The 19,150-nt window shown below is 34.4% G+C and overlaps 2 protein-coding genes across 2 annotated transcripts; one reads left to right on the forward strand and one right to left on the reverse strand.

Moving 5' to 3' along the window:
* On the reverse strand, positions 1 to 3,976 carry LOC137807843 (rac-like GTP-binding protein ARAC8). Its single transcript, XM_068608668.1, has 8 exons — positions 3,680 to 3,976; positions 3,321 to 3,408; positions 3,006 to 3,115; positions 2,460 to 2,523; positions 1,521 to 1,585; positions 1,377 to 1,442; positions 662 to 756; positions 1 to 260 (listed from the first exon to the last, which is right to left on the reverse strand). The coding sequence occupies exons 1-8, from the start codon at positions 3,782 to 3,784 to the stop codon at positions 221 to 223; spliced, it is 633 nt and encodes a 210-aa protein (XP_068464769.1). The 5' UTR covers positions 3,785 to 3,976; the 3' UTR covers positions 1 to 220.
* Positions 3,977 to 8,969: 4,993 nt separating this feature from the next.
* Positions 8,970 to 13,695, forward strand: LOC137807845 (protease Do-like 9). The gene is made up of 9 exons (XM_068608669.1): positions 8,970 to 9,796; positions 10,174 to 10,373; positions 10,492 to 10,672; positions 10,797 to 10,988; positions 11,678 to 11,910; positions 12,597 to 12,698; positions 12,783 to 12,833; positions 12,936 to 13,040; positions 13,124 to 13,695. Exons 1-9 carry the CDS (start codon positions 9,193 to 9,195, stop codon positions 13,220 to 13,222), a joined length of 1,767 nt encoding a protein of 588 aa, XP_068464770.1. The 5' UTR covers positions 8,970 to 9,192; the 3' UTR covers positions 13,223 to 13,695.
* The last annotated feature ends 5,455 nt before the right edge of the window (positions 13,696 to 19,150 follow it).

Consider the following 19,150-nt stretch of genomic DNA (forward strand, 5'->3'; position numbering starts at 1 on the left):
GACTTGAAATTAGTTTTGGATTTTTTAATTTATCCACTTTGAAGTTAAATATAGAATAATAAAACATTGTCAAAAAATGGAGCGGTTCACTAAAAGTAACAAATAAATTTGAAATTTCCTTCTGATTCATCTATACAATAAATTTGCACCAAAAGCTTAGTATTTCCTCCAGACATAACAGACCTTCTCCCTCCCAAGAAAACTCTTCGGATGAAATGTCTCACTTAAAACGGACTAAATTCCTTCCACACATGACATTTCTGCAATTTCATTGAGATGGATTCAACAAAACATGATAATCCTCAACAACAACAATAGTAATAATAATAATGTTCAATCAATAAATCTGCAATAAAAAGCTTGTCATTACTAATGATGTCTTATGTCTTCATCATATGCTATCTCCACTGTCATTTAAGATAGTTTTATACATATTAAAAGGTCAAAACAATTTTAACCAAAATAATTCTTCTCTCACAATCAATGCGTTTTTTTTTGTTTGGTGGAAAGACAAACATTGATATAATTTATTTTAACATAAATTAGTGACAAAATAACTAATGATCGTAAGCAGTGGTAAACAGTTAATGATGAATCCCTTTTCAGAAGTAAGAAAGTTTGATGTGCAGGAGTTATTATGATATGAAAAAAATCTACTAACAGGAGACACCCTCGACGTGGTTTTTTCTTCTTCTCTTGTTTTTGTGGAGGCTTGATGACCACCTTGATAGCAGCATCAAAAACTGACTTCACGTTCTGCAATTAATTGGATTCACAATAGGGTCATTTGCAGAAGAATTTCAGAAATAACAGTGACTATTTATCTGCAAAAATGGCAAACATTATCTTCTGAACCAAAAATGAGATAGAGATCATGAACCTAAAGCTCAGCTTCATTGTAGATATTTCAGTTCCAAGGCTATCATTGGGGTCAATTTACTTCTTTCGCATATTCTCTTTAGAGAATTAAATTTCCCTTAAGTATACAAATCACCAGATAATTGATTTAACTTTTTCCACATACAACAACTAAGCCTGTCTCACCAGCCACCAGGAGTACTCAGCCAAATGGATCACTGGCATTATTGATCTTTAACAAGAATAAAATTTTCAACACATTAATACTATGATTAAAGTCATCTAAGGTTTTCCTTAACCCTCCCTATCAATTGTAAAAGAAACGCTGCCTTAGGTTTGCATTTCCCACTACAATGAGTAGTATGTCTGAAGTATGTTTTACTCAGTAATGCACTGGTGAAGAATGTGCTGATGCTTCTAAAGTAGAGAGTTGAGATAATTTTCTTTAGAACAGAATGCGAAAAAATTGCCTTTATATTGCTTCAGACATCAAGTATTGTACCTAAATTTAAACATACCTGCTGAGTTTTTGAGCTGCACTCAATATAATATGTAGCTCCTACTAGTTTACGTAATTCCTCACCCTGATAAAACCCAGCAGTTTCAACAAACACTGTCTATTGAATTCTTTAGATGATGGCTAATAAAGTAAGAAATTTTACTTGCTCAGAAGTCACAGCCACCATGCCAGGATGCTCCGCCAAATAGTACTTGTCTTCTCGGAGATCTACAAGATTACCATACATAAAGTATTTTATTATATGCAGATGTCAATAAACTGCACAGCCAACTAATTACCATATCCATGAAAGAAAGGTGTAAAATCTATACAATTGGTAGATTCAATATTTTGCCATTACTTTTGTGTCCACTAGGCTGCTATTGATGCTAGGATCAATGAGTAATATTATCCACAAATATGGCAACCAAAGTCAGAAAAGGTTCATTTCAGGACTATCTTCTTAAATCAGAAATAGCAAAGTGTTAAAGGGAAATGACCATATGACTAGCCAAAAGTGTTCTGGAGGAAAGGAGGGGACTGAAATTTGTCCATAACCAAAATTTAAATAATCTCTCTGAAGTAACAAATTGAGATAATCGGCTGTTAACATATTAGATTGTGATTATGTTGGCAATTTGCCACTGTAAATTTCCCTCTTAACAAACCTTCTGGTAGTTAACAGCAGGACAACGTTACATGGTGAACATAACACATTTTCAGCCCAAAACTTTTAAAACATTAAATTGTAAGTCTTCTTCACCTATACATTACTCAAAAAGTTTACTTTTATACTGTGATACTTCATCTCATACTTAAACCCCAACAATTCTATAGAAATAAGCTCATATGTTTCAGCACAACAAAAGGACCCTCTAAAGAATCTAATCTATATCTATCTATACAACATAGGCCTATAACTATAGTTCTTGAATCAAATATGGTGGCAATATAGATGGATTCTGGTTGAACAGATAAAATCTTTACACCATTAAGCTAAGGAGGCCTTATGAACAAAACGGCCATCACAAAAAAGACTAAAAGCAGATGACGAAATAATATTTGATTGAGAGAGATTGCAAGATCAGTTCTTGAGACTTACCCAATTTGGTGCCAACAAGAACCACTGGGATGCCAGGAGCAAAATGCTGTAGTTCAGGAACCCACTGAAATGTGTATATGCAAATTAGAAAATACAAGAGAAACCAGCAAGACATCTCAAGTATCAGACCAGAACGGCTTGTTCCACCATTCTGATTCGGAATCGGTCATCAATGTAATGATTCTTAAAATCTAGACACATTGTGTCAAAAAACTAGTCAAAAATCAATGTAGAAAACTAAACTGATTTTTTTTAAAAATTTAATATAAATTATTTTAACAATAAATAAAACCTCATCTTCAACAAAGATTACATATCATATACTCATTTGTATTAACTAACCATTTTTATAATTTTATATTATATTAGTTTATCATTTCTTTTTATTGTAAATATAAATCTGTTATTGTTAATATGTATTATTATATTTTTATTAAAACTTGAACTTAAGAATTAAGTAGTATTGTTTAAGAAATGATTTATGAATATTTTATTAATATCATTCAACTACAATTTAATAAAGTTTGAAGAAGCAATGAGCAATACCTTCTTCAACACATTTTCGTAGCTTGCATGACTAACTAGAGAGAAAGCCAGGACAAAGACATCTGCTCCCCTGTAGCTCAAAGGCCTCAGCCTGTTGTAATCCTCTTGCCCTAAGAAGACAGTGCAAGCAATTGAACATCACAAATCACAAAATTCATGCAGGCTAATAAGAAATTAAATTATACACTGTGAGATCAGAAGAGCACTCTTGTTCATTAATGTAACATTGAATAATTAAGGGTAACTACTCTTTTCTCTGACACTCTTAGCCACTCTATATATAAATGTATATACTACAAAATCTGACAAACATACCTGCAGTGTCCCAGAGGCCTAAATTCACAGTTGTGCCTTCAACCACCACATTTGCACTGAAATTATCAAATACTGTTGGAATATAGTCCTGATAATAGCCAAACATCCCCCAAGCAGAGATGCATACCATAGGGGGGCAAAAGGCAAAAATTAGACTCCAAAACACAAGGCAGAGAAACCCAACTGAAACAAGATATTAAGAAACAACCCACATGAAAAAGTTTTGTTCTTTCAAAGAGAATTCCCTTCTCCCCCAACCAGAATGCACGAAATGAGAGACATTGATTTCATGAAATATAATATGATATCAGCAATAACACATAAGTGAAGCTAAAAGATATCCAGAAAAGAGTTGATACCGTGGGGAATTTGTTGCTTGTATAGCAAATGAGCATGCTAGTTTTACCTACAGCTCCATCTCCAACTGTGACACACTTGATGAACCTTGAAACTGTTGCAGCCATTGAACTAGAATTGGTCCCAACACCCCAACCACAAAACAAGAGCAACAAGTTATCACAAAAGGTGTGTTTTTTTGGTTGAATTTAACTGACAGTGTAAGAGAGAGAAAGAGAGTGAGTGAATGTGTGGGTATGTGGCGGCAGTTCACATGATTCTGCTGTCCCTTTCTTTCCTGAAACACCTTGTAGCATCTTTTATTGGTTGCCTTATTTTTCGGCTTTGGGGATATTAAATTTCACAGTTAAAACATGAAGATGACATAACGTAACATAAAGATAAATGTGTCAAATGTAGCATGTTAAATTTGAATAATGAGTTTGCTACCCACTCTTTCATCACGTGGACAGATTCATTTCAATTCTTTTTATTAGGATGATGAGGCCTGAGGCTGGTGAAGGTAGTTAGATGCATTTATAAGTTATAGCTAACAACCATGGTGGTCACCATTACCATGTCTGTGCTGTACCCATCATCATCGTGGGGACTAATATCAGTAAGTACTATTAACTTTTTTTTATTTTATACTCTCAAATTTTTAGTGAACCAGGAAAGAGGCTGTTTTGTTACAAACAAAACACGTGTCTCAAATCTCACGTAACATCTACTGTTACATACTAATGTATTGCTCAAAAGGGGTAGCGGCAGTAATGGAGTCTAAGCTTTTTTTCGCAGAGTTTTGGTTCATAAAAGCTCAGTGAACTCGAAAAAGTCACATTTTCCTAAGTTTGCTTGCTCTTAACTTCTCACAAGGAGTATCTCAAGCCCAAGTATTTATAGTAAAGTGTTTTTGTTTCTTACTATCTTTTAGTAACTCAATAAACCAATAAAGAAATGCACATACTTCGATATTTTTTTTTTACTTTATGGTTTTATTGGCTTGTTCTTGCTTGAGGAAAGTTGTTGGTAACTCTCTCAGTTATAACATATGGGAATACATGTGTAGTGTTTCATTGTAATTAACGACAAATCTAGTAAAAAACCATTTTCACTATTTTTAAGCTTAAAATAATAACTTAAAAAAGACACTACAAAAATGTTTCTTTCTTTTCAGAGTTGTTGGAGATCCCACGTCGACTAGAGATAAGGACATTTCATAATATATAAATGGGTGCAGACCTCAAGCCTATGAGTTTTATGGGGTTGAGTTAGGCTTAAAGTCCACTTTGTAATAAAAGTTACCAAATCTTTAGTAAAACAAATAGAATACAACAACTGTAAAATAAGAACTCAAACAACTTGAACATTGTATGTGAATTTTCAGTTAAATTAACAAAATAAAATGAAAATGAAACTGGTTGGAATGCTTGGCAATGATCACTATGATTGTTATACATAGATAAAGATATGCATTTGGTCTCTTTAAAAAAACCTGCTCCCTAGCATATTCCTTTTTGTAATAGTAGAATGTTATTTTCGTCCATGTTGTATGAATAAGAGAATTTACAGAAACAATAAACGGGAAGTTTAAAGTTACAGAAAAGTTCTATTTTATTTATATAAAATATGCTGCATAAAGATTGAGTTAGTAAGATGGGTAAGGGAAAGGGTTGTGCAATTGTGGTGGCTTTATGGTGAGAAAAGGATGAGGGGCTACACATTATTACTGACATTATCAGGTTGGTGGGGGTGATTAAGTAAACATTAAGCAACATGAATAATAAAAGGGGATCCCCACAAAAGGATCAAGGAACACACTATGCACACTACATTGTTTTCTTTTTTACCTTTTTTTTAAACTCCAAATACTGTTTGATGCTTCATTTTATTGAAGCAATTTGTGATGCTTATGTTTGAATACTAATAATAATGACCATTCCCTACTGCATTGGTTTCTTATCATTTAAATGGAATGGATTCTATTTCCATTTCATTGATCAACTACTCTCTTTTCACCTCTAATTTAAAAGTAAGATACGAATGGTCTTTGTTTGTTTGTTATCTATCGTAACAATGTCTAAACAGTGAATTAATGACATGCTTTATTTTACTTCATTCAAATTATTCGCTATTAAATTAAAAAGCCAATGTGTTTTTATCAAAAAAACAAAGAGTAACGAGAGTGCGAAGGGGATAGTGTGCTTTTTAAAGTGCGAAATTAATATTCTATCACAAAAATTCTATTAGCATGTATAGTTTCTAATTATGTGAACACTAGAATCAAATCTTATAAACTTTGTTGTAACAGATGTTAATAATGACTTATATATATATATATAGAGAGAGAGAGAGAGAATATTTCTTACATGAATATAACCTTAATTCCATATGATCAAATCAATAAATAAATACACTTATATAAATTTTGAAGCTATTAAGTAAGTCATAGCATGTTACTATTACTATTTGTTATTTCTACAAACATATATAAATGAAAAAAAAACACTAATCCATCACGGATCCAGTTTTTAGTGCACCAGAGCCTTTTGCTTCCTGCACCCCATAATTGATACCTGCACCATTTTCGAAAAGGTAAAAAAGGCCAAAATAATCTTGAAACCTAATTGTCCCTCCTTTCCCTTTGTTTCTAGTTTTGTAATTTGCACGAGTTAGCTGCTTTCCTTAATGTTTTGTCCTTAATTGATTGTTTCCCTTGTTTTCCAAGCCCATTTTTAAAAGTGATATGATTCTATGTGTTTTAATTTTCTTAACGATGAATGCTTACATGTTTTTAGTTTTGTTAACATGTTAATGTATTGATCTAAGTTTTTTTACCAATTCCTTTTGAATTTGGTTGAACTTTATCTTATTTTGAGTATAAATTATTTAATTGATCTAGTTTCGAATATAACTTTTGTTGCTTTAAGTTTAAGTCTCTTGCTCTTTAGCTTTATTTGTTGCAAGTGTTGAAAACTTTTTAGGAAGCATGCTATTAGATTGACTTGAGATGTACAAATAATTACATTTAAGTGTTATAATTCCTACTTTCTCTTATATTTTTAAATTGGGATTTGAGTTCAAGCACTAAGAATGAAAAATATTTATAAAGGAACAATTAAAATCAAAGTTGTCGAGACAATACAAAAGCCAAATGACATATATAAAAAGTGAAACTAGTTAAAAGTGTTGAAAACAAAGTTCTATAAATTTCTTTAATCTTAAAATCTTTAACACAAATTTCTAATTGTTTTTTTCTTGAAGACGTGGAATTTGATTATTTAATTTGTGGAAGTTTTGCCTTTAATAACTTGTCTATTTTGGTAAAATTTGTGGAGTGTGTTTTAGCAGGAATCTTGTGATAATTATTGTTGCTTAATATTTATATGATATTTAACATTTTTGTAAAGTTTTATATAGTAGTTTGACCTTTTAAAGTTTCTATAAGTATTTGGTGATTTTTTTTTATTTCACTTAATTATGCATTATTTATTATATTTGGAAAAAGTTATCATATTACTTTATACCTTTGAGTGTTTATTTGAATTCGTAAACTCTTTTGAATTTATTTTAGTGAAAAACTTAAGTAGAATAAATGATACACTTACGAAAGTAATTATAATTTTTACTCTAATCCAAAGATAGTTGTATTTTTGTCTTTGTGTTTATTTCTTTTTATATGTATTTTTTAATTTCTAGTAAGAAAGAGAATTAACGAAGAAAGGAAAGATAAAATGATAAGAAGACACTCAAGTACTCCCTCCTAATATGAAAGTGAAAGAGATAATGAATATCATAAAGATAAGGTGCAAAAATATAAAAAAACAGTAAATTTAAGAAATACAACTACTTTTATTAGATGTTCCAAATGTGAAGGTTAGGAACTTATTTCTGATTAATGTACTAATGAAAAGCCAATTAGAAGAAATGACAATTGATCGGAGTGGTATGGGTAGTATCCATTGATTGTTCACTTTGTATATTTGTGTGTGTTATCATGTCCCACTACTCCTTGTATAAGTTCGTTACAAAATATCCAAGAATTTGATTTGAAGTATTAAACTAAACTGAAAATTTTATTACAACAATTATTACAATTATTACGTAATATTAAGTGTTACATTAGTGATCTAATTACACACATTAAGTTGTAAGAAACTAAACAAAATTATTGTGTCAATTTTTTTTATAACAAATGTAAGAAATGATCATGACATAAGAATTTACAAATAATATTTATATATAGTGGGTCATATGCTAATATTTGTTGAAATATTTATAATTTGAGTATTATGAAAAATGTTGAGAGTAATAAATTAGTCACTAAAATTAAAATGGAATTAAAAATTATTGTATTATTTGATAAATGTAATTTGAGTGTATGTAGTTTATATGAGATATGTGTATGAGTATGACATATGAATTATATTAAGATTTATAAATATTTATGTATATATATAATAAGAACGATTATGATTATATTTAGGATCATAATAGAAGCTTAGAGGACACTAGACATTATATCTTTAATATTGTATTGTTGACTAGTTTTGTTTACTCATTAGTTGACAATTATTTAAAAAGAAAATTAAGAAAGGGAAAACATTTACAAAAGATAGAAACAAGTGGTGCAACATAACGTGGAGATTGTGAGAAAAGAGAGAGTCTCAATGAATGAAGTGGAATACAATGATTGGAGAAGGAAGAAGAGTAGCAGAAGAGTTAAACGTTAAACAATTGATGAAGGTGAGAGAAATAATAAGGTGAAATCACAAATGAATAAAAGAACAGAGACTATAAACTTTATTTTGTTTAAAAAAATTGTAAAAGGTGAAATAAGGTAGAGGGAAGAAGAAGAATAAAAACAGTGAGAAATCATAAATGGAAAAGAAAGATAATCTCCCATTTATACCTCAAAGTTAAGTTATTTTCTGGTTTTGGAAAAAATGGATAGAATATTTTGATGCAGGCAAGTTATTTTTTTTTGTCAAAAAATGGATGGAGTTTAAATACGTTTTTTTTTTAAAACTTTGTAAACAATAAACCCTAACACGTTAGTACTTTTCAAGTCTATTTTTTTTGTTTAAATTATGAGATACACAATGTCTTAATATTTTTGCACAAAATTAAACTCCTTGAAGACAAAGCAACCAAGAATCTACCGTATACTCATAACTTATAATTATAGTATGTAATCAAATAAAATATTTGAAAATTAAAGAAAAAATATTCGAATTTCACTGTAATTTTTTTTTATAGATATCATGAGAAATTTGATACATTTAAAAGTTAATTGTAAGAAAACTAAATAGTAAATTGGTATTAGTGAATTACTACGGAAAAATCGAAATGTGACAAGAGGCGCATAAAAGTAGTTCAGTTTGATTTGGATTCCCTCCTCCGCCTTCATTTTCTCTGTTCTTGCTTTGTTTCGCTCTCTTTCTTCTTCCTTCTTTCGTCCTCTCTCTCTGCGCACAAATTCACATAATCTTTCTCCCATCTCAAATAACATTGACAAACACTTCCCCAAAACAAGATGGGACCTGTCAAACGAAAGAGAGGACGCAAACCCAAAACCTCCGCCCCCGAAACCCTAGACATCCCCACCCCTTCCCCCGTCACCGATACCGCCGCTGCCGCTCCTAACTCCGCTGCCACCACTGCCTCAATGGAGGACGTCTTTGCCGTCGGCAACGTCGAGCTCATCGATAACACCGCCTCTACCCACGTTCGCCGCCGTGGCCGCCCCAAGAAGCTCCCCACCCACTCAGACAAGCCTCTCTCTCGTCGCCTCGCCCGCCCCCTCGACAACGGCGTTGGAGACTACTCGGTTCCCGGCGACGCCGGGGTGTCCGCCTTGGTGGCGATGGAGGCGGACACGGAGTGGGAGGCGCGTGTGATGCCGTCGATGGACTCCGTGGTGAAGGTGTTTTGTGTCCACACGGAACCGAATTTCTCGCTGCCATGGCAGCGGAAGAGACAGTACAGCTCGAGTAGTAGCGGGTTTGTGATTGGCGGGAGAAGGGTTCTGACGAATGCGCATTCGGTGGAACACTACACACAGGTCAAGCTCAAGAAACGTGGCTCTGATACCAAGTACTTGGCCACTGTGCTTGCCATTGGAACCGAATGTGATATTGGTAACTAACTTCTAACCTCTCACTGTGCCTGTTAACTTGTTTCCTTTATCTATTATTTGCCTTTGCAGCATTTTTTATGGATGTCTAATTGGAATTCGTATTTACATTGGACAGAAAATAAAGATTTAATATTTGAAAAGGATTTGTTGATATTCAAAGCTATTTTATGAAATATGAAGAATAAGTTGTGTCAACCTTTCTCATTATGTGCTTCTGGTTGTTTATACTCATAATGGGTGTTTGCTAACACATTGGGAATCTATGTTCACTGTAAAATCATGTTAAAATCAACGCAAAAGCAACTATTTGTTGCCCCAGGGACTTTTGGTTATACTTTATAACAGTTCAAATTAATGCATTTGATTTTACACTTGCAGCCATGCTTACAGTGGATGATGATGAGTTCTGGCAAGGGATGTCACCTGTAGAGTTTGGGGAGTTGCCCGCACTTCAAGATGCGGTTACTGTTGTGGGCTACCCAATTGGTGGAGACACTATCTCTGTGACCAGTGGTGTTGTATCACGCATAGAGATTCTATCTTATGTTCATGGTTCTACAGAACTTTTAGGTTTACAGGTTAGGTTGATATTATTAGTCTTCCATCTGATTAAGCATTTAATTAAGTTGTATAACCCAAAACCCAAATTTACCTTAATGTATCCTGATTTCCCCTCGTTAAGATTCTTTTTTGCAGATAGATGCTGCTATAAATTCTGGCAATTCAGGTGGACCTGCATTTAATGATAAAGGAAACTGTGTGGGAATTGCGTTTCAGTCCCTTAAGCACGAAGATGCGGAGAATATAGGTTATGTCATTCCAACACCAGTTATCATGCATTTCATCCGGGATTATGAGAAGAACGGAGGCTACACTGGTAATATGGTTGCTACAAACTAAGATTTAGATTTCACTTTTACAAGATGCTACCTGAGTGTGCTAATTTTTTCAAGAATTGAAGCTTTATATACTGAGATCGTTCTTTCTCAATCTGTTGTAAGGGTTCCCTATTCTAGGGGTTGAGTGGCAGAAGATGGAAAATCCTGATTTGCGAATGGCAACAGGCATGAGACCTGACCAAAAAGGTGTGCGCATTAGAAGAATTGATCCTACTGCTCCAGAATCTAAGGTTTTGGAGCCATCAGATGTTATCCTTAGTTTTGATGGGATTGATATCGCCAATGATGGAACAGGTGAGTGGTCATTTTTCAGTTTCTTTATGCATTATGTGCACTATATAGCTTATATTTGTTTAGTTAAAAACTAAAAATATCTTTTGAGTAGAACTATCACTTCTTATTTGATGGCAACTGTTATGGAGGAAGGTAGTTGTATTAAACATGTGACCTCGTTTAGAACAATGACAACATTAGTTGAACTAAACATGTCACACTCAGCTCCTTGGCATGTCTATCAAAGTTTTGTCTTTTACATAAACTGTTGCTTTTATGACGAAAGTGCGTTGCTAAAGGAGCATAACACCTAGGACCCACTTTTAAGGAATGTCAAAAGTCCATTTTGAATTGAATTCACTGTATTTCTCTCCAGATCTCTCCACTTTTTCCATTTGGATTAGCATTTATTTTCTGGTTAAGGTTTTGCGCTGCTGATTCCAGTCTAGATAAGACTAGTAGAAACAAAACTTTGCTATCTCTCATTAGTCACAGTACACATTACTGGATCAATTCTAGATCTTTAGTCATAAAGTCACTGTCTATATATTGGTGGACTGTTTTTTCTGTGTTTGTTTATTGTTTTGGTAGCAATAATTTTGACTTAATAAAATAAGCCATCTTTCCTGTGGCCAATATATAATATATCAAAGATTTGAGTTTAACAGTTCATAATGTTTTAATCTCTTGGTTTTGGGTGTTCTTTTCAGTTCCATTTCGTCATGGAGAGCGCATTGGTTTCAGTTATCTCATCTCTCAGAAATATACTGGGGATAATGCAGCAATAAAAGTACTGCGAAATCCAGACATTTTAAAATTTGACATTAAACTCGATAGTCACAGAAGGCTTATTCCATCACATAGCAAGGGCAAGCCTCCCTCTTATTATATAATTGCTGGATTTGTTTTTACAACTGTTTCAGTTCCATATCTTCGTTCGGAGGTCAGTGGTTAATCCAGTATCCGCATGCTTTAATAGTTAAGCTATTAGTTGTCCTGCGTGATGCTGTTTGTTTTACTATTGTTCAATTGATATGGATGCTTTTGCAATGTTTCTTCTTCCAAGTGAAGGTTTAGTATACTTCTGTGAACTGAACAAACTTAATCTGATCTTCAATTTGAACTTGTGGCATATCCATGGATTCCATGCCCAAGTGGAAAATATTCATTATTGCTGCATGGAACTCGGTATCATGATTGATGAGAACATTGAGTTGCTTAGAAATTAAAATTATTCAATATCTATAAAAATGTTGCACAGAATAATTTGGATTTTTTGTAGAAATATAAAAGATTATCATGCCATCTGCATTTAAAAGGCCTGTATGACGTGTAATAGTTTCTGTGCAAGGAATGTGGTGCTGTAAAAGTTGGAGCTGGTGATTTTGTTTATTGCAATAGAAAGTTGTCTTTGTTTCAGTAGCAATGACATGTAGGATTTTGAAATTATAAATATATAGGTTTCACCCTAAAGTTTCATGATACGAGAGTGTATATTGTACCTTGTACCTTTTATTATTTACTTCACTTTTGGCACTGACTAGTAAATTCATTTATTCAACCTGCATTTGCTAACTTTCTTGTGGATGGGGCCATTCCTTTACAACTCATTTTATCATCTATGAACAGTATGGAAAGGATTATGAATATGAAGCTCCAGTCAAGCTTTTGGATAAATTGCTGCATTCATTGCCACAATCCCCAGATGAACAACTTGTTGTGGTCTCTCAGGTATGTTTTCTTGTCAGTCTTTTCTTTCTGTCGTTTCTCATAAGGATCTTATGAAAGTGAGATTATCTCTTTGACACTTTAAAGGTGCTTGTGGCTGATATCAACATTGGATATGAAGATATTGTTAACATCCAGGTTGTTAATGGTTCTGTTCCATTTTTTTGATTTCCTTGCTAACAGCTATATTGGCTTAACCACTCAAGTGTTTACCGCTTTTTGTTCTGTATATCTGTGAAGGTCCTTGCTTTCAATGGTAAACCAGTGAAAAACCTGAAGAGCTTGGCCACTATGGTAGAGAGCTGCAATGATGAATATCTAAAATTTGATCTAGATTATGATCAGGTTCCCTAGCCATCCTTCCCCGTTTTATGTGCTTGTGTGAAAATGGCAGTAGCTTTATAACTAGCTCATCCTCTTGTATGCAGATAGTGGTGCTTCGCTCAAAGACTGCAAAAGCAACTACTCTTGATATTCTTGCAACACACTGTATTCCATCAGCGATGTCTGATGATCTTAAGTTATGATCTGGATCACAACGTGACAGATCATGCATCATGACCAAAATGGTACTGGGAATAATGTTGGTTCAATTGCTAATACCTGTCGGGATCCTGGTGGTTCCACATTTTGAAAGGGGATGAGAGGTAGAGTAAGCAGGATTTACATTAAAATTCATTATCTTCTGATACGTTGGCTTTTCTCAAATTTTGAAGGAACTTAGAGATGTAAAGAGTCATTACTTTCACCAATGTGACATATACCAGAGCAGGCAAAGCAGAATAGAAACTAGATATTGGCGGCGAAGTTTCAAAACAATATAGTGCATGTTTGGTTTTTCTTCATTTAAAAGTTGATCCACAACCTGAGAAACAAATATTTATAGTAACAAATGTTTATAGCTTCCGCCTCTTATAATATATTGACATGGTTTTTCCTGTTAACGTACATCCTCAGCGGGTTGGAAAATATATTGAAAGATTATTCCCACATTAACGTATCTCGACTTGAATGGTTGTGTTAAAAAATTGCTTTCATGGGACCGTCTCTTGTTGATGACTCTCTCGAGAAGACTGGGATGATTGTCTATCAACTTCCAGGCCTTTTAAGTTCCCTCTTTTCATTGCCCCCACAATACTATGTAAAATCCGATGGCAATTTTGATTGTGCCAATGATACTAAAATAATGGTAATGCATCGGTTATTGACTGGTATGGGAAGGTCTTGTCACTACGATTTTGTTTTCCGGTGTGTTCTTGGCTTCTATCTTGAATAAGCCTTGATGATCTGCACAAGAGGGGGTGATGGTATTTGCAAAATGTTGTCTAACTTTCAAGTCAATCTTCAATATTCAGTGATTATATATAATGAATGTGAAATTTGACATTGATCAATATATTTATTGAGATGTGTTGGGTGCTTGTGCTGGTAGACATACATTAGCACAAATATATCATGGTTAATCTTGAATTAGTCTGACATTAGGTATTAATTCTTAGCAAAGACAATACTTAAATGACTTGTGCTTTAGTTTACCATGGTGGATATAGTTGTGGTGATTATTGCACTATTTGACTAGTTACACCTAGGACATCTCGACTATATAATACACTTGCCTCCTAAGATTGGCAAGCATTGTGTGTAGATTGGCAAGCATGTTCCTAAGTTTTGGTCGGAATAGGGGTGCAAATTATCCTCGAAACCCGTGCTTGACTAGTTATAATAGTTAGATAAGAATCAATCCAATGATTGGTAGTAGCTGCGACGTTTTGGGTTTGTCACGTTTTGTTTTCTATAAGTAGGGGGTTCAGTTGCTGGGACCACCCCTTGCTTTCTTCCACATATTGAATAGTAGTTATGCGTTGAGAATTTCCCTACCCTCCAAATTAGTGATGTATTTTTCCACAAGTTCATCGAGTGGGTGCTTTTTGGCAAATTTTGGAGAGTCCTCGGTTGTTAAAGGAAGTAGTAGTGCATTTCAAACGAGATCTTGTCGGCTTGATGCTCCTGACAGGGTCAAGCAGTTGGCATGGAGTATGCATAAACCAAATTGTCGCTTCGGTCAGCTACCACTAGGTGGATAGGTGAGTGTCAAACAATTCTCAATGGTCATCAAAGGTCTAGTATATCGATGTTGAGTCCAAATGTCGAGATGGGTATCGTCTTGGCCGAAAGATGTTGTGCTATTGACAATTTCTGTCATGGCCGAGACAGTGTTGATTCTCTGACCTCTTCGTTTACTCTTGCTTCTTCACCTACCTCCATATATGTTTTCCATTTGATGAGTTCATGATTAGTATGCTTTGTGTCCTCAACATCACTCCCACACAGCTCCATCTGAACTCGTGGGTGTTGCAGCAAACGTTTCGTTTATTATGCTTCTCCATCTGAACTTGAGGTTGAACCCTCCCACCAAGTCTTTCTTCACTACTATACTTCTCGGTCGATGGACCCAGTTGGTTGACTTTCCCTCATAAGCCATCCGAGGTTTTGCTTGTTTGCGTCATACACTTCGTCATATAAGAATTTTAGATGTAGATTTTTTAAGATTTTTGTGGAGTTAAAAGGCTTATCATTTTTCTTTGATAATAATAATAAATCAAAGTTTTTTTTATTGGACTCAAAACCTTGTACCCTACCAGTCATGGTCGAGGTCATCCATCACTATTAAGAAACGAGAGGCTTTCAAATTTTTTTGACCAACTACCGATGACTATTGCTCATGACGTAGTCATGGCCAATAAAAGAGGATGCCATGATGAACTGCTTAAATTTCAAGATTTCATGATAAAGGCTTTGATCAGACCATCCGACATGGATCTTTTTTGTACAACATTCCTATCGAGGAGAGGAAGTTTGACATCTCGAAGGATGTGCATAAGGACGTCTCAGTTGATGATATTTTGTCCCAGGGGTTAAAGATAATGTGTCGACTTGTAGGAATCCCTTATTAATTAATGAGAGACAATGATCAATGAATCTTGATAATTGATCAACGGAATATATTAAATGATGGTCATTCCAAAGTTTTGGAATTATACATCTCTTGAAGACTATGAAGTTCAACCTAGAAAGTTGAAAATAGTTTTTTTCAAGGTCTTGAAAATGTGAAACAATAATTATCCAATATTTCTTTATGAAGAAGTCTTTCTTTTCTTCTCTATATAAAAGAAACTTGCGAGGAAGAGAAATGAAAGAGAGGTGAGAAGAGCAACATAAAGAGTAAATGAGAGAATTGATATCCGTTATAGTGTGAGACTAGAAATCCTAGTGAGAGGGTAGAAAGACATTTTTTGGACTAGGTCTTGTGAGTTTCTATCTCCTAAGTTGAGGATGTTTTCCCACATTAAACATTCTCGGTTTTATTATTCTATTTTGCTGTATTTTCTTTTGTCAACTTGTTGCTTCTGGAAGTGTCCATTTTGTATCTACATAAAAGTAGGAGAATTAGTTATGATGTTTTCCAACAGTGGTATCAAAGTTTGGTTCTGATATAAAATATAAGGAGCCATTACTAATGGACACGTGTTCCTGTTGACAACAAACAACTAGTATTATTGCTAGCCCATGATGGAAGACCACTTATATCGTAAGATATGCAAAAGTCCATTTCTTGCAAAAACATGCCAGTAGGTAAGACTAACAAAGATTGAGATCTTTCGAATCAATAAGTTGTTGCAATGATTCGAAAGTATATTGATAGAAGTTTGTTTGAGCATGTATCAACATACACAAAAGCTTATGACTTGTGGTTAAAACTTGAATCTATGATTCAAAAGAAAACTCTAAAAAATAATGTATTTTTTATTAGAAGACAAGTGAAACTTAACTACAAGGGTGGTCAAAGTATGTTGGAGCAATTGAATTCATTCAAAGGTCTTGTCAATCAATTGGAAAAGATAAATATGTAGATTGATGATGAGTTATAAGCACTTATGCAACTCAGTTTGTCGCCTGAAAGTTGGGACACATTGGTGGTCATGCTCAGTAACTCAGTCCCAAATGGGCAGGTCTCAATGGATACTGTTTCACATAGTCTATTGAATGAAGAATCCAAAAAGATGGTTGAAGGGGGTTTTGGTTTTCTTTAGTGATGTAATCTGGACACTTTTGTATGGTGAGACAAATGGCTCAACTTTTTAATACGATGAATACTTGAAACTTTTTTGCTATTTCTTTGGATTTGTATGTTCTTGGTTTATTTTTGTTGTTCACTTCCCGTTTTTTGATTTCACCCGTCTCTACCGAATGAATCTTTATATGGTTGTGTTTTGAAAAAAAATGTTACGTTGATTATCATTTGTCATAGACAACTCAGACATAGCGTTTTAATTCAAATTTTATAATCTTTGTGACATTATTTGATGCATAGCTTATGTGGAGTCTTTCCTGTGTTAAAGGCATCTCAATTATTATTCCTTATGATGCGTAATTGTTAAGCCTTTTGCGTGTCGGCTAAGGTTGTGCAATTCCCGGGTAAGACTTGCCTTTATCCTTTTGCACAAAGCATCTAAGTTAATGCTTCATTGTGTGCTTGTTGCTACACGGTGTGAGCATCTCAGTTGATGCTTTGCTTTAACATCTTGGTTGATGTAAACTTGTATTTCTGTTGGTTCACGAATGAGCATCTTGGTCGATGCTTGACCTATGCATCTTTGTGAATGTTAAGCCTTGGGTGTGTTGGTTCACGCGTGAGAATCTCGATTGATGCTTAACCTATGCATCTTGGTTAATGTTATGCTTTGGCGTGCCGGTTCATGTTTAATGTGAGTATCTCAGTTGATGCTTGACCTATCTATCATGATTGATTTTAAGCTTTGGGCGTGTCGATTCTTGTTGACCGTGAACATCTTTATTGATGCTTGAATAAACATTTATTAAGTCTTGAAAAAGGAAGATTTTATTGGGTGTCTCATGAAAACCTTATCGGTTGAAAGCCCTTTTTAGGGAAAAAAAGGTCAAGTGAGGAAAGAGTAGACATGAAAGTTCAAATTTCACTGTAAAAGAAATATTAACTAAAATAAAATTCCAATTGCGTGAAATTTCATGTTCTCGATATTGGTTTTCCTGAGAGGTGTTTAAGTTTATAGGTCTCGTTCTTGCCTTCATCTTGGATTCAAAAATGTCCCTCTCAATTGGTCAAGAATTTGTCTTGATTTTTTCTCACGTTGCTGCACATTCTCTAAGCGAGGTCTCTTCGATAGAAGGATATTGACTTTACCTTGAAATTTTAATTTTAAGATTCTCAGATTTTACAAGCCTCGTCTCTTATTCGAGCTTTATCCCGCAACTCGCTTAGTAGATCTAGGTTAGCCATTGGACTTTCGTTGTTTAAGTTAAAGTTGAATATTTGCCTTATGAGTCACGACTCTTCAATTTTCACCGAAATCATGTTGTTCATTCCATAGGTGAGACTATATGAGGTTTCAAGGGTGGTCGACTAGGGGGGTTCATATGTATGCCCATAGAATATCTAGGAACCTCGACTTGTCCATTGGTTTGGGAATGTTTGACTGAACTCGTTACGAACATGATGCCCAGTCGTTGGTAGAAGTCAATGAGTCCTTAATCGATGAACTACAGACCATTGTTTGTAATAATGGTGTGTGGGACACCAAACCGACATATAATATTTTTACATATGAAGTTTTTCACACTTTTCACCGAGATGTTGACTAGTGGTGCAATCTCAATCTACTTCATGAAATAGTCGACGACCATGAGTATACTTTCTGAGTGTGACAAAAACTTATCCAAGTCCTCGATGTGTTTCTCACAGTACTCAAATTTTACCACAATATCATTGACACAGGCTTCGATTTTTCAACCAATGAGCCTTCATAACACCGCATCCATGAGCCTCTAGTATGTGGCTCCTACATTTTTTAGATCGAACGATATGACTTCGTAGAAATTGTTGTCTTCTTTCATGAATGCGATTTTTTTTATCACTTGAATACATTCAAACTTGGTTGTATACGGATTAAGCATAAAAAACCTAAGGATCTTGTGTCCAATTGCTTTGTCTACCAATTAGTCAATGTTCAAGAGGGGGTATGTATCTTTTGGGAACATTTTTATTGAGATCAATGTAACCGGTGCACATCCCGTTTTGTTTTTTTTCACCATGACCATATTTTCTAGCCATGTGGTGTAATTTGCTTCCTTGATAAACCCAACCCCTAACAATTTCTCGGCTTCTTCCTTTGCGGCCCTACTCTCCTTATCTTCTACTTTTCTTTTCTTATGGGAGATAAGTTGAGCATCCCAACAGACAAATAGTTTATGCGATATCACTCATGGATCCACGTCCAACATGTCAACGACAATCAATGCGAATAGGTCTATATTCTCTATGAAGGAGTGCCAGATTATTTTGGCCTTGGCCACGAATAGCGAGGTTCCTATGTGGGTGCCTTGGTCTTTTCCTTGGAGTTTGACAAACACAGTGTCTT

This window comes from Phaseolus vulgaris, chromosome 3 (genome assembly GCF_000499845.2).
Source record: "Phaseolus vulgaris cultivar G19833 chromosome 3, P. vulgaris v2.0, whole genome shotgun sequence".
Taxonomy (NCBI): Eukaryota; Viridiplantae; Streptophyta; class Magnoliopsida; order Fabales; family Fabaceae; genus Phaseolus; species Phaseolus vulgaris.